Here is a 13748-nt window from a genome sequence, read left to right as displayed (position 1 = left end):
CAGCGGGGTGTTTGAGTGGAGAGGCACCTCCACTGATCTCCTGTGTCGTGTGATGATGTGTGTGTGTGATGTGTGTCTCAATCCAGTGGCTGATCCCCCTGAGTCAGCCCCCGTCAGTGATACGATCGTCCCCCCCTGCCCCCCCCCCTCCATCCTTCCCCCCACCTCCATCCCCCTTCACTCTTTGCTTCGCCATCCGGAATGCTAATAACAGCCAGCCACTAACGCTGCGGCGCTGAATTATTCATGCAGCAGAGGGTCACACGGCATAATGAGGAGTTTACTCTCATTCTGGATGTGATTGTGACGCTGCTAATCTGCATTTAGCACAGAGAAACAGAGAAAAGGATGGAGGATGGGGGTGGAGGGAGAGGGGATTACAGAGCGGGAGGAGGAGAGAGGATGAGCACTGATGAACTTAATTGCTGTGAGCAAACAACCTCTGAAAAGAGTCACGCCATCATCCCGAGATGAGAAAGTAAACAATTAATTATCATTGGACAAAGGGAGTCATAAAGCAAATGTTTGAGCAGCACCAATATTCAGAAACACACACACACACACTTTCTCTGCGAGGTGAAAATACAATCACTATAACAATGACTCACTAATTTGACACACTAATAATTATTAGCTCTAATATGACATGGTTAACAATCCCAGGAGGGCTTGGGTCCATGCTACATTATGAAATACCCTCTGGTTCAGAACTACTTATGATAAATAGTCACCCTGAAATAAAAAGTTTATTTACCTGCACTCTGATTTAGAGCAGAAACAGGAATGTTTCCATTATGTAGCTCGCTGTGGAGAGCTAGTTGGAGGTAGAAACAGCAGGCAGCTGATGCCACCTGCTGGAGACACAATGTGCATACAATAAGTATGCAAGTGGAAGGTTGAAAATGATCAGCAGCGCCGCAGGAGACATATGTTTACATTAAATAAAAAGCGAAAACAATGTCAGTTTCACATGACATCTAAACTTTGTCAGGGAATTTCCTTTCCTAAAATATATTAACAGATGCTGGTCATTTTGCCTGTTTACCTTTTCATATTTGCGCAAATTTGGCCTTTTTGTCACTGCTTTAACAAATAAAGTAAATTTTATACTCTGCTCTGCTAACTAATGCAATACTTCGCACTGTGCGAGCGTGATCCAACAAAACTTGAAGTGGAGGAGCAATTTAATATGTCAAACACAAAGTAGTGTATACTTGTTTTCAAACCTATCCTAGTAAATGCTTTGTAAAAGCGGCTGCTCTGGCTGCATCTCAAGTATTGTGCAGCCTCCACCAATTCTTCCACTATGGGTCAGAAAAGGGCAATCAATCCATCTTCCTATCAAGTCTGCACAGGTTCTCCACCTCTGAAGCCTTCACACAAAAGTCTCTAATAGTTATTTTTGTTTGATCAAGCTTTATAATACGTCAGACTCGCAATTCATAAAATCTTTGAAAAATTGTATGCAAAAATAAAACTGAATGAGATGCTTGAGAGTTTTCTGATTAGTTAGCTTCATAATTAAAACAAAATAATTAACTACTGATTGTAGTTAATTATGCTGATAAACAATTAAGTCAAGGATGGTGACAAGTTCGCGTGAAATATGTCAACCCAAAACAAGTTATAGTCTCACATCTGACAATATCATTGTCTGAAAAAGCAGGGTTCTCACAAGGAGAGGAAGTCATACGCAGCATTTTGGTTGAGCTGGTTTCCGACCTTGAGCTCAAAACCTACATTGAAAAACCAGCATCTGCTGAAAAAGAGTTGCCCTTAAAGGGCAGCTTGGAAACCACACTGGAGATACTGTGTAGAGAAAAGAGAAGACAGAGCATGGCCGACACAGCTACTAAAACAAGATCATGGAACTAATGTAAGCAGTATGGTATAATAATAGGCAGACAGAGTTGCTTCTGCATCAAAATGAAATAGCATATTATATACACTTATTACACACAGATGATTTCAAGTGATTAGGTCTGAAAAGCACATTTAAAACCCAAATTCTGCTTTTCTAAAAATTGGAATATTACATGAAACCAAAACATAATAATATTTTTAAATAGAGAAATGTCAATGTGCTCCACAGTGTATTAACTCAACACTTGATCAGGGCATGCAAGAATTACTGCATCAATGGAGTGTTGCATGGAGGCAATCAGTCTGCTGAGGTGTTAAGGCAATCCATAAAATAGCATATAGCTATTTATTTTCATTCATCAATAGAAAACTCAAAATCATATATATATATATATATATGATTGCTGAGAAAGTAAAAGCAGCACTTTTTCGCACGATTAATCAGCTATCAAAACACAAAAGCCTACACAGCTGCCGGGGCTTACTCTGAACACAAACACAAGAAACAGAAGCAGAAGAAAAAAAATAAAGCACCAACTCCCCAGCCAGTACTAACAGGGACATAGATGCTTTCTACTGTATAGCAGGCAATTTCTCAGCCACAACAGGATTATATGGGCTCTGCTGCGACTAGATAATTGAATTCAGGAACGGCCACAGTGCACTGCATCCAATGATCTTTCCCACCAGGGTGATGGGAAGAAAGAGAGGCGGAGGGGAGGGGGTAGCTTGTGAATCGTGTTACACTAGATTCAGTTGTGCAACAACTAGTTGAGAGAAGTGTTAGTTGAGAGAAGTTGTAAGCCTATTGAGAGCTTTTTTTTTGTAATTAACCCATTTGTCAGGATATCGTTTATAGTTCATCTTTCTGAGATGAGCTACTTAGTAGATTACATAATGTAACACCAAGTCTCATTTATCAAGCCGCCAAAGAGTGAACGCTCTGGGTTTTATCCAAGAATCGAAATAAAAAGGAATAAACACTGCATGTTCACAGTAAGGTAACCTGATAGAGATGAGAGTGCATGCTCCTTTGTGTTGAATTGGTGAGGATATGCACTGAAATGTATTGTGACAGGAATTAACCACCAAAGCTGCTTGTTAATCCTGCCCTGACCTTGTGCAGAATGTACAGAGAACAGTGTCTGTGGGGCTAAAGATAACACCGCAGCCTTTGTGCTGAAGGAGAACAACACTGCTGATGATGCTGCTTTGTGCTGCCTCTGCTGCCCAAGGTCACGTGTGTCCTTTTGTGGAGTAACAAGACCTGACAAGGTAGCCTTTTGTAGCGCTGATGTACTGATATGCCCATGAACTGTATACGGGATCTTGCAAAAGTATTTATTTGCCTTTTTGATCCCTTTTTTCACATTTTGTCACATTACAACCATTGTGTTTGTCGGGATGCAGGCCAAGAATGGTTAAAACTTTCCTGTTTTAGAACACAACGTCCCCATGTGGCCACAACATTAGTTTGGCACTCCACAACTCCAATTATTAAGAAAAGAAAAAGCAGTTCACTGGACAAAAGGGAACAAATGGAAGAAGATGCCGTGGTCAAATCCAAAACTGAACTGTTTGGGCTAAATGAAACACACCATGCAACCTAAAACACTGCAGGTCATCCTGAAGACACCATCTCCTTGAAACGTGGTTGTAGTAGGTTGATGCACGATTGCTTTTTTCCATCAGGGACCAGGAAGCTGGTCATGACTGACCAAAAGATGGATGGACGTAAATACAGAGTAGAAATAAAAGATGGGAGACTGAGGTGAAGGTTCATTTTCCAGCAGAAAAACCCTAAATATACAGCCAGAGATATCTAGTTTCTTTGGGAAGGTGTGAATGTACGATCTACTGGTGGAGACAAGAGTAGACTCTTGTCTGTCTAAAAACATAGGTCTCGGTCTGCTTCAAGTGAATCAAATATAGAAAATGGGGCACACGGCAGGGCATTTTAGGTAAACACGACCAAAGTAAATGTGTTTATAGCAAAACTGCCAAGCGAAATGGTTCACCATCACTTGTGGATTGAAGGACAAGTTTAAAGCTCTGCTATAAATATGTTCAGACAAAAGTATACCACAGCTGCTGGTAAACTCCCACAAGAAGGATGAAGTTTTCAATTACTTAGTGCAAAAGTCGAGGCTACTGAGGATAAGAAAAAGTGACAGTTCAGGAGGCGAAGTGGACAAGTATAAACAACCTGATGCCAACTGGTACAAATCAATTGTAATTTAGCAGTCTAAAAGTTGACACGGTGACTTCCTTCATTTAGCTTTCTAAAAAGAGACCTTTAAAGTTTGGCGAGTTTTTTTTGTATAATTTTTCCAGTTGTTTTGACTTTCCAATTGTTGCGCAGACTAGAGACATGGTGAATTTCCCTATTATCATATAGGGCTCCAAGCCGCGTAACATTTATACTTATATCACAGGGAAACAGAATGTTACAGACCACAACATTAAATAAAAAACATCAGACACTGTGACCAATCTAAAAATTAAGATATGCTTCGGTTACATTTATTTTATGTCAGAATATTTTTCTATTTTCCCAGATCAAACAAAAGACAGATTTTTACATATTCTTAATTATTGCGAGGGGTGCTGAGGTTTGTGTGCTATTGCTAATGTTACATATGCACGGTCATAAAGACTGGGGTTTTCACATTTAACTGATATACAAATGTGCAGCTGTGAGGGGTAGGAATGTACTCACAAGGGACATTTGACACTTGCTCAGTGAAAGAAAAAGATTCATCTGTTGCACTCTAGTAAGTGTGCTGGAGGCATATTTTATACTGGCAGTTTTACTTTACAAGTTGAGTAAAATGTGATAAATAAAGCTTCAAAAAAAGACACAAATCAAACATTTGAGAAACACCACCAGAAAGTAAGTACAGAACACATTAACTTCTTCTTCTCCTTAAATGTATTTCTAATTAGGCATGTAGTTTGCACTAGACAACAAATCAAGCAATCTTAACAGACAAATAAAATAAAAATACTTTATAATTTGTAATTTGAAAAGCGTAAACTAGACTGGCACCCATTATAAATATTGAACACACGAAGAAGCGAAGCTGCCAAGAGCAATACTAGTCCAAGAAACAGAGTCGTTTGAAAGTAATCCTGCTTCCTCTCAGTGCAAAAGGTGAACCACAATAAAAAGATTTCTCATTACCAATGTAATACATAAAGCAGAATGTCATCATGGGTATACCTTAAGAGATTCCTCAAGACTTCTTCAACCTTTTAGTTGCAAACATACTGATGGAAATGGTTACGTATGTACCAACTATGTACCCATAGATACATAGTAAAATGTTAACTAAATATCCCAGTTAACAACCCAGGAGTGAAAAGAAAATCAACATGATATGTTCTACAGAAGCGAAACAAACAAACAAAAACCTGGAGTTACACTTTTTTATGAAAACAACTATGCATTCAAGCACACTCACCCCTTTGCCAGGGCAGTGGACAAAACTCAACCTTAAGTCAGGTTGAAGCTTGTTTAATGTCTGTTGCAGAACTTTGAACATGGCAATGTAAACTGTTACAATACAACAGATGTATTCAGTTCTGGCAGGCTATAATTGAAATGAATCCATGTATCAACATTAGGACAATTATGTTATTTCTCCAAAACTTCAAGATGGTACTCTTTGTTTTGAAAATTTTGAAGGAAAATGTATCTTTTAAAGAAAAAGAAATCACCTGTACGCCTTCAAACAGAAGACAAAGTTTGGCATAAGGTCAGCTGAAAATCAGATGTCTGAGTTTGTTCATGTCGCTCTTGTTTACCTTCCATTTCAAAAGGTGTGACGATCTGCACTCAGGAAAATGCGGGCATAGTTTTGATAAAGCTTAAAAAGTGACTCTACATCTGCCTGGAAAATGCAGGTCTGGAAGGGGAACAGACATGCTTTGGAAAACCGTTTCCGTGAATTAAGCATGAAACAAAACATACACATTAAAATCCAAACAAAATCCTACAATTTATACTGAGAGGGTTGTAGTGTCAGACTTCAAAATATTAGGTAGTGCCAAGCCTTAAAGCTAAGTTGCACCATGGTGAATTTATAACCATGCTATTTTGAGCACAGCAAACAGTGAGAAGATGTTAGTGGGGTATGAATGACGAGTGTAACCCTTATTTGGTTTGCCATAATTTTAGCAAGATACGTTACGCTATAGGAGACCATGTGGTTCCCCCGGTGTGTCTGACTCACAAGGCTTTGTGTTTGTCTTCAGCCAAGATCTGGTCGTTTGGTTTCAGTCCAAACCTTTCACAAAGACAAGGGAACAGGGATGGTCAATAACTTTATTGTGTTAGTGAGTTTTTGGTAATGTATAAGTAAAATCAAAGCAGCTAAAGACACTCACTTGTCAAGGAAATCTTTGTCCACCACAGCTGAGATGTCCAACAAGGGATTTCCCATCCCAAACAGCATGTTTTCACTGTGAAAGAGGGAACAAAAACATATTGTAATCTGCAGACTCCCACATAGTGGCTAGGCTAGGAGAGAGTGGAGGAAACGAGCAATCTGTGCATCGCTGTGAAACAGGAAATCATCTGGTTGGGATTTGTTGTCTTAAATAACAGAAATTTCAGTCAGGAGCGCACCCCTGTTTTACTGCTTCACCAAAATTGCATCTGCTATCATTATGTCAGCAACATGTGTGAATTTATAGCTACCAAAACATGCACATGTATGTTATGTGTTTTAGTTTGTGAATTTTTGCTTGCACATCAATTTTATCTACAAATTCACAGCAATGAGATATAGTGGGCAAAGTCTGCTCTTGATAGGATAACAGGTTAACTAACCCACTTTAAATAAGCAACATAATAACAGCAAATATCTGTTTAGGACATACAAGGGTTAATAATTATTTTGGTGAACGTATACAATATTTCTCCAAACAGTATTTTTCAATTAAACTAAGCAAAACACAGCTGATAGAGTAAAAGCATTTCCTCAAAACATCAATCTTAATAGCTCAACTGCCCTTTGCAGAGTATTTCCTGGTTTGGATCTCACCTTGGAGTTGGCATGATGTCAGAAAATTCTTCCAGAATATTAAATGATCAACAGCTTTCCCCCTCTCTGACAAAACCAATGTGCTTTCTGAGTCCAGGAACTAGAGCTCCACTTTGGACCAACCCTAATGTTGGTGAACAGAGTGGGCTGGTCTTCGGTGACCTTCTTGGCTTGTGATTGGCTACACATGGGGCAAATATTGTTGGGCTTTCAGTGCTGCATTTGAGGTCAATGAAGAAAACGAGAACTTGCAATGTAACATGGTCTACCCTGTTACATTAGCCAATATAATTGTAAGATGTATGAAATAGTGTATGCAGAGCCATTGGCTCATCATATGTCAATTAATAATGTATTTAAGAGATATAAATCTAGAGATGTTAATTCATAGTTTCCCCACTTTTGATTCATAAATTCACAAGCATAATCATGTGTAGGCTTGGGGCATACACATGATGCATAAACTGGGATTTTTTAAATTTCTGTTGTATTTATAATCCACACTTTCATCAAAGAAAAAAACATTTATTTTCTTGTGTATGCATCATTGGTCAAAATCCGTATCTGCACATTAGACCTTCAAAAAAATCAGAAATAGTTATCAGCCTGTTCTGTGCATCTCCACCAAAAACTTGTTAGCTCCCATTAAAAGGTTATTCCGCAAAATTACAAAACACAATACCTAAGAATTGTAATAATAATTATTATTATTATTACATATTTTCTAAAACAATGGTTCTTTAAGTACATACTTAACGACTTACTCTCGCCAGTGTAAACCTCAGAGAAGAGTTTGCGGCTGATAACTAGCTTTCCCAGGTCAATTGAACGCGGCATGGTTCACTTTATTGATTTGTTTCATTTGTAAACAAATCAAAAACCTCATCGTTTGTTTATTGATTTACTGCTGACAGTTAAACAGTCATTCCGAATATAATTGTTCCGCCGTTAAATATAAACGCTGCCGGTTATTTTTTCTTGAACAAGACGTGATTCAAACACTGCCTTAACTTCTTACTAATCCAACAAGTTTATTTCTGGCTTGTTTAACACTGTCAACAATTCGTCACTGTCAAAATAACATACTTAGTTCCTCCTGATTCGTTCTCATTAAAAAACTCTTCTTTAAAGGACAGTTAGAGGTTGGATGTATGCAGCGACATTTTTTTTTTTTTCCGTGTTCCAGTCATGTTGTGAAACCATGAAATCACGGCGGTCTGCTCGCTGTGGCTTGTTTCGTCACGACCCGATAAGCGGTGTACATGAAGAGACTAAATGAGAGCGGGGGGTACAGAGGAGGAAAACGGCTGGTCGAAGCGCTTTCTCCCCGCAGCTCCAGCTGTCAGTTAACACAACACCAGAGGCGCTAGCTGCAACCAACGGCTAGCAGCAGGCAGCGGCTAGCAGCGCGGAGCTCGGCGCATCATTTCGCTTCACAATAAACAACCCCGTCTCTTTTCTTCCTTTCGTTCTTTTTTTTTTTTTACCTCAACGCCGTCTTCATCTTCCAAGTCGACGTGGCTGTTTCTTCCTCAGCCATCTCTCTTCAACGCGTCCGTTGCTGATGGTGAATCTCCACAGCCTCTTTTCTTTTCCTCTCTGGCGGGGAAGAGTAGCAGGAAGCTGCCGCTTCCTCCCCATCAAACCATAAAGGACAAATTGTTCGACCGCGTGAAAAATAAACAGGGGGGAAATAAGAGTTTATTTGTGGTTGGGGAATGATTGTGCTTACTCGCTTTGCGGAGAGACAAAAGTAGCTGAATTCCATCAAGTTCCCCTGCAAAGATTGCCCATTCCAAGCTGATGATGAAACGTTTTAACATTTGACGGTGCTGGGAGTATGGATTCACAAGCAAAACTTATGCATGCGTTGTTTTTCTTTCTTTGAACTCTAAAAAAAAAAAGCTGCACATAATCACTGCTGAAGTTGCTGCAAAATCTTACAGGAAAAAATGTTCCCTTGTAGTGCTACAGTCACACTGTCAACAGCCTTTGCAAAATCAATCGATCAATCAAATTGTATTTGAATAGCACATTTCAGCAGCAAGGCATTTCAAAGTGCTTCACATCATAAACACAAAAGTCATGCAACATAGAATCAACAATCAAAACATGACATTATGTTAAGTTCCATCATTAAATTTATAATTGATTACATTTCAAATTCAACTCTAAACAGGTGGGTTTTTAGTTCAGTTTTAAAGGAAGTCAGTGTTTCAGCTGTTTTACAGTTTTCTGGAAGTTTGTTCCAAATTTGTGGTGCATAGATGCTGAAAGCTGCTCGTTTGGTTCTGGTTCTGGGGATGCAGAGCAGACCAGAACCAGAAGACCTGAGAGGTCTGGAGGGTTGCAGATCTTTAATGTTTGTGGTGCTAAACCGTTTAGTGATTTGTATACTAACAACAGTATTTTAAAGTCTATTTTCTCAGGTACAGGGAGCCAGTGGAGGAACTTTAAAACTGGTGTTATGTGCTCTATCTTCCTGGTTTTAGTAAGAACGTGAGCAGCAGCAAAAAATGTCCCCTGAAGGTTGCAACGTGAAGCTAGAGAAAGATTTCTTTGATGGTTATGTGGTGAAACCTTTAGCTTCCTTTAGGAAACCATAACAGAACATTTCCTGGAGATCATACAGTCAATACTGAAAATAGTCTGAGAATGATTTCTTTTAGACCTTAGAAGGTTTCACCAATGTTTATGTTGAGTAGTGGTGTCTAACCGTAGAAACTAAGAACATTCTTCAATGATCCCCTGCAGTTACCACTAACAAATAGTAAATTACCTACACTAGTATAGCACTTTTATCAAGTCTAGAGACTAGAAAGCTCTTTATATGATAGTCATTCACAAACATACAATTGACGGAGGTAAGCAACATTGCAGCCTCTCGGACAGATTGACGGAAACGAGGCTGCTATCCAATCTTTTGAGAAACAGGAACATAAGAATATTTAGGTTTATTTATAGTTCAGTTACATTATGAATGTTGAAACTAACAGACAACATTTAGGAATGGTTTCCTGAAGGTTACATTGTGAAAGTTGTGGTTAACCATATGGAAACCTTTGCTCTTTGGTTGTTCCGTTTATATTGGAACTAAAAGTTTCAGAAAGCTTTTATAAATGCATCTTTGATTCTGTGATGCTTAGAACATGGGTAGCCTTTATCTACTAAGCTTAATGTTTGTTGGGCAAGTCTTTAAAGCCTTCACTACCGCTATTCTTATTGAATTATTGCTTTTTCTAAGCCGACTGTCTTAAAACTCAGCCATGCAATAATTATGTCTCCCAGGGAACAGACGGTGCCACAGAGGTGGGTTGTAAATCAGGAAGAAACTGTTTGCACTCCTGCGTCGAGATGCTTTGGTTGACTGACTTGATAGCATCAGAGCAAAAAGACTTCATTCTTTTCAACAAAACAAAAACAAACTGAGTGTTATAAAATGCTTTATTACAAAATTGTGAACAATGCTAAGGCAAAATTATCTTTCAGACCCATTATATCCCAACCAAGTTGCATATTTGTTTTGTTGAGGGGAAACATGGTTTGCATAAAGTATTTTGTGAGTACTTGAAAAAGGCTTTAAAGAAGAATCCTGTACAGTAAGTGTTCCGAACAAATTAGCACTGACAACTTGTACAAACAATACAAAATATCTGAAAATGAAAATATTAATCGCAAAACAAGGCACATCAGTTAGACGCCCAAAGTAAACTTTCACAAAAAAGAAAAAAAAAAAGCTTCAGACATTTTAAAATATTTAATACAGAATTACCACAAAAGGTGATCAGTTCTGTTTAGTGTATCAAGACAACTTAGATTAACTTAGCTGCAGTTATTGTGCTTTATGAAGTGGTGCTAATTTTTTGCTATATAAATTAACTTTTTTCAAGAATTGTGCACACACACACACACAAAAGTGAACAGGTGTGCCAAAAACAAAAGCAGGAGGTTTCATTCAAACTCTCATAGCATGCCAGGAACAGTAAACAAATGGCTTTTAGGCTACATAAAGTAGCACAAGGCTGTTTAATAGATGTTATATTAATGCAATCTAGAATGACTTGAATGGGTCAAATCAGAAACTTGTTCCCTAAATTTCATGCATTAAACAGTGTGGATGAAATATCTTTGGCAGAACTCTAGACTGCTTCAACACAAAATGAAACAAACACCAGCATTTCTCTTTCGCTTCATGCAGCACAGAATATCAAACGGAAGCATCTGCACTGAGCAAATACCTCTGCTGTACTTGTAACAACTCCTTAAGTTCATGTGCTTATCCAAGCAAAGCAGAAGTAATTGTGATAATAAAATATTCAGTATGAAGATATAAAAATGTTCTTTAATTCAATTTAATTTAATGTGGTCTAGATCTAGAAAAGCCCATACATAATTACCCTCACATGATATGAAATCTAACCTCTGATCATTATATAAATATGCATATTTCAAGAATTCTTTATCATAACCCCTAAAATATATTTCAAACTAACAGTCCCACATTTTATATTATATCAGAACAGCAACCGCTACAGACAGGACATATGAGGGAGAAACTTTGCCCATATATAGGCGTGGGGCAGTGTAATCGTTGCTTTGATGAATCATATGTCTGTCCATTCATCGTCCCCGTGAACAGCAGGGCAGAACCAGCACCAACCAGAGGACTGATGACTCGTCTCTTACTGGTACCAGGGGGTCTTTCTGACCCAGTGGAGAGTGAAACCTGCATCTGTCCGGATCTTAATGGAGGCCGCCTCTGCCTCTCTGACGGTCTCCTTCACAGACTGCATCAGGTTCTGGGCGTTGTGGACCAACATTTCAGTTGCCTGAAGCATAAAGAATAAAAAGAGATTCAATGATGAGGAAGGTTTTAAGTGATGACTTTCCAAAAGATTCTCAAACATTTTTCCAGTTGATTCCACACATCACAACCTAATATTAGCCAGTCATAATTATCACTATGGACATACCTCAGATTTTCAAACAGAAGTTTTACCACCACAGATTATAAAGATGAAGGACAGGAGGATGACAAATAAATGAATGAATGCACAAAGATGTTAAATAGACAGGGGTGATAGTTTTAAGGAAAATGGAGAAATAGATGAACGGAGAGATAATGGAGGAAGATTTGGATTGATAAATGGATGATAAACAGATGGAGGAGTGGACCAATGAATGAGTTGACAGATACTGATAAATGGGCCACATGGATGGATAAACTAATGGATTAGAAGATGAATTCACAGGACAGAAAAAAAAAATTTAGAAAAATTGACAAGAAAAAAAAAAGATGGATGACAGGAGGGACACAGATACAAAAGGGAAAGACGCAAAGGCGAATGGATAAAGAAATGGGAGATGGACAAAGGAATAAACATTTTTGCTTTCCATATGGATCTAGACATGAGAAAAATGCTATGCTTTTTCTAGACTGCATGATAACTATATTAAACTATAATAACTATATTAAGATAATATTAGGACGTCACCTGCTCAGACTCCTCTTCACTGATGTTGGTACGGCCCAACATGGTGGCCTTGACAGTGGACAGGATTTTGAGCTGAGTGCTGATGGTGGGAATGCGCTCACACACCTGAAATGAGGTCAAAGTGTCAAAATATATCAATTTTTAAAAATTAAAACATCAGTTTCTAACTTGATGGTTTCTTTTACGGACCTGGAGCAGGTTGGTCCGGATTCGTTTGTCGGTACACTGCTTGGCCACTTCCTTCGCCAGCCGTGTGACTTCGTCAGAGGCTTTGGCGATGTCCTTTGCGCACTGGATCAGGGCGCGTTTGTTTCCGCTGCCACCACGCACCAAACGGGACATCTCTGCCATGAGCAGAGCCATTCGCTTGGCAGCGCCGATGATGTCGTTTCCCTGTGTGGATCAACAGAATCAGCAAGTGCTTGAAAGCGCATTTGTTCTGTCTACCCCAGAAAACTGATATAATAGAGAGCCATTGATGGTTGCTAAACAATTCTTAATGGTTGAATATTCCAAAATCTATTAATGTTACGAGCTTTCTCTTACTTTATAGTGATTGAATTTTTTTATTTTCACAACCGGAGTTTCTTTTCTTTTTCAGAGAATCAGCAGCTGAACACAATGTCCTTCTCTATGAACTTCATTTGGGAATCCACAACAGTTACAGATGTCTATGCAATTTGGAGAGGCTTTACTTACTTTCTAAACTCTAACCACAATGGAACAATCTTGGGTTAATACATTAGGTTTTTCAGAGCTTTTCCAAATCTCCCCCTCTGGACCCAATGCTTTAAAGAGTCCCTTGACCCAGTTCAATGAAGGTGTAGCAATGACAATGAGATTTCCTGCTGTGCAAATGGTAGTTGGCAGATTAACAGGCTACAGATGACTTGCATTTCACCTTCTAGTGTTATGTTTTCAATGCATTAACACTCATGCATTATAACAGTTAAAAAAAACAACAACTTTTGTTTGCATTCTTTGAGAAGAGACTGAGCTAATGCATGTTGTTTCATCCAGGTACTAACAAGTCCAATTTGGTGGAACTTTCAATTGCACATGCATAAGAACATTTTGATAATGGCCCAGTTGCGCATTGACATGAGAAACAAACTCCTCACTAAAACTCTGTTTTATTGAGCCCTTACTTTGCTGGACCATTTGCGGGCTTCATCGTGAAGCTGCCTAGCAGCCACCATCATGGGTTCATTGACTTTCTCTCCAGCTTTGTGCTCTGGGAACTCCTCATCTTTCTCCTCAGGCGGAGGAGGTCTGGGTGGAGGAACTTCTCCCTCTGGAAGAGGAGGCTTGGGAGGTGCTGCTTCATCATTGAGCTGTACAA

General features: G+C 38.9%; 2 protein-coding genes across 3 annotated transcripts in view; both read right to left on the bottom strand.

The window, feature by feature from the left end:
- Positions 1 to 8668, bottom strand: part of adkb (adenosine kinase b) — a 172978-nt gene extending 164310 nt beyond the window's left edge. Inside the window, exons 1-3 of one of the 2 annotated variants that reach the window (XM_055042995.1) lie at positions 8399 to 8668; positions 6253 to 6327; positions 6099 to 6152 (exon numbers count right to left, since the gene is read on the bottom strand). In XM_055042995.1, coding sequence (XP_054898970.1) covers positions 6099 to 6152; positions 6253 to 6327; positions 8399 to 8451 — 182 coding nt within the window. In that variant the 5' untranslated portion in view covers positions 8452 to 8668. Of the gene's footprint in view, positions 1 to 6098; positions 6153 to 6252; positions 6328 to 6911; positions 7019 to 8398 lie in introns of those variants that run through there. The other variant, XM_055042996.1, reaches the window with a different exon arrangement.
- Positions 8669 to 10337: 1669 nt separating this feature from the next.
- LOC129368132 (vinculin) overlaps positions 10338 to 13748 on the bottom strand; it is a 28425-nt gene continuing 25014 nt past the window's right edge. The window contains exons 18-21 of the mRNA XM_055042980.1: positions 13555 to 13740; positions 12596 to 12799; positions 12407 to 12511; positions 10338 to 11740 (exon numbers count right to left, since the gene is read on the bottom strand). Coding sequence (XP_054898955.1) covers positions 11594 to 11740; positions 12407 to 12511; positions 12596 to 12799; positions 13555 to 13740 — 642 coding nt within the window. The 3' untranslated portion in view covers positions 10338 to 11593. The remainder of the gene's footprint in view (positions 11741 to 12406; positions 12512 to 12595; positions 12800 to 13554; positions 13741 to 13748) is intronic.

This window comes from Poeciliopsis prolifica, unplaced genomic scaffold (assembly GCF_027474105.1).
Source record: "Poeciliopsis prolifica strain line A6 unplaced genomic scaffold, Auburn_PproV2 SCAFFOLD018, whole genome shotgun sequence".
NCBI lineage: Eukaryota > Metazoa > Chordata > Actinopteri > Cyprinodontiformes > Poeciliidae > Poeciliopsis > Poeciliopsis prolifica.
This window is presented reverse-complemented; position numbering and strand designations above follow the sequence as displayed.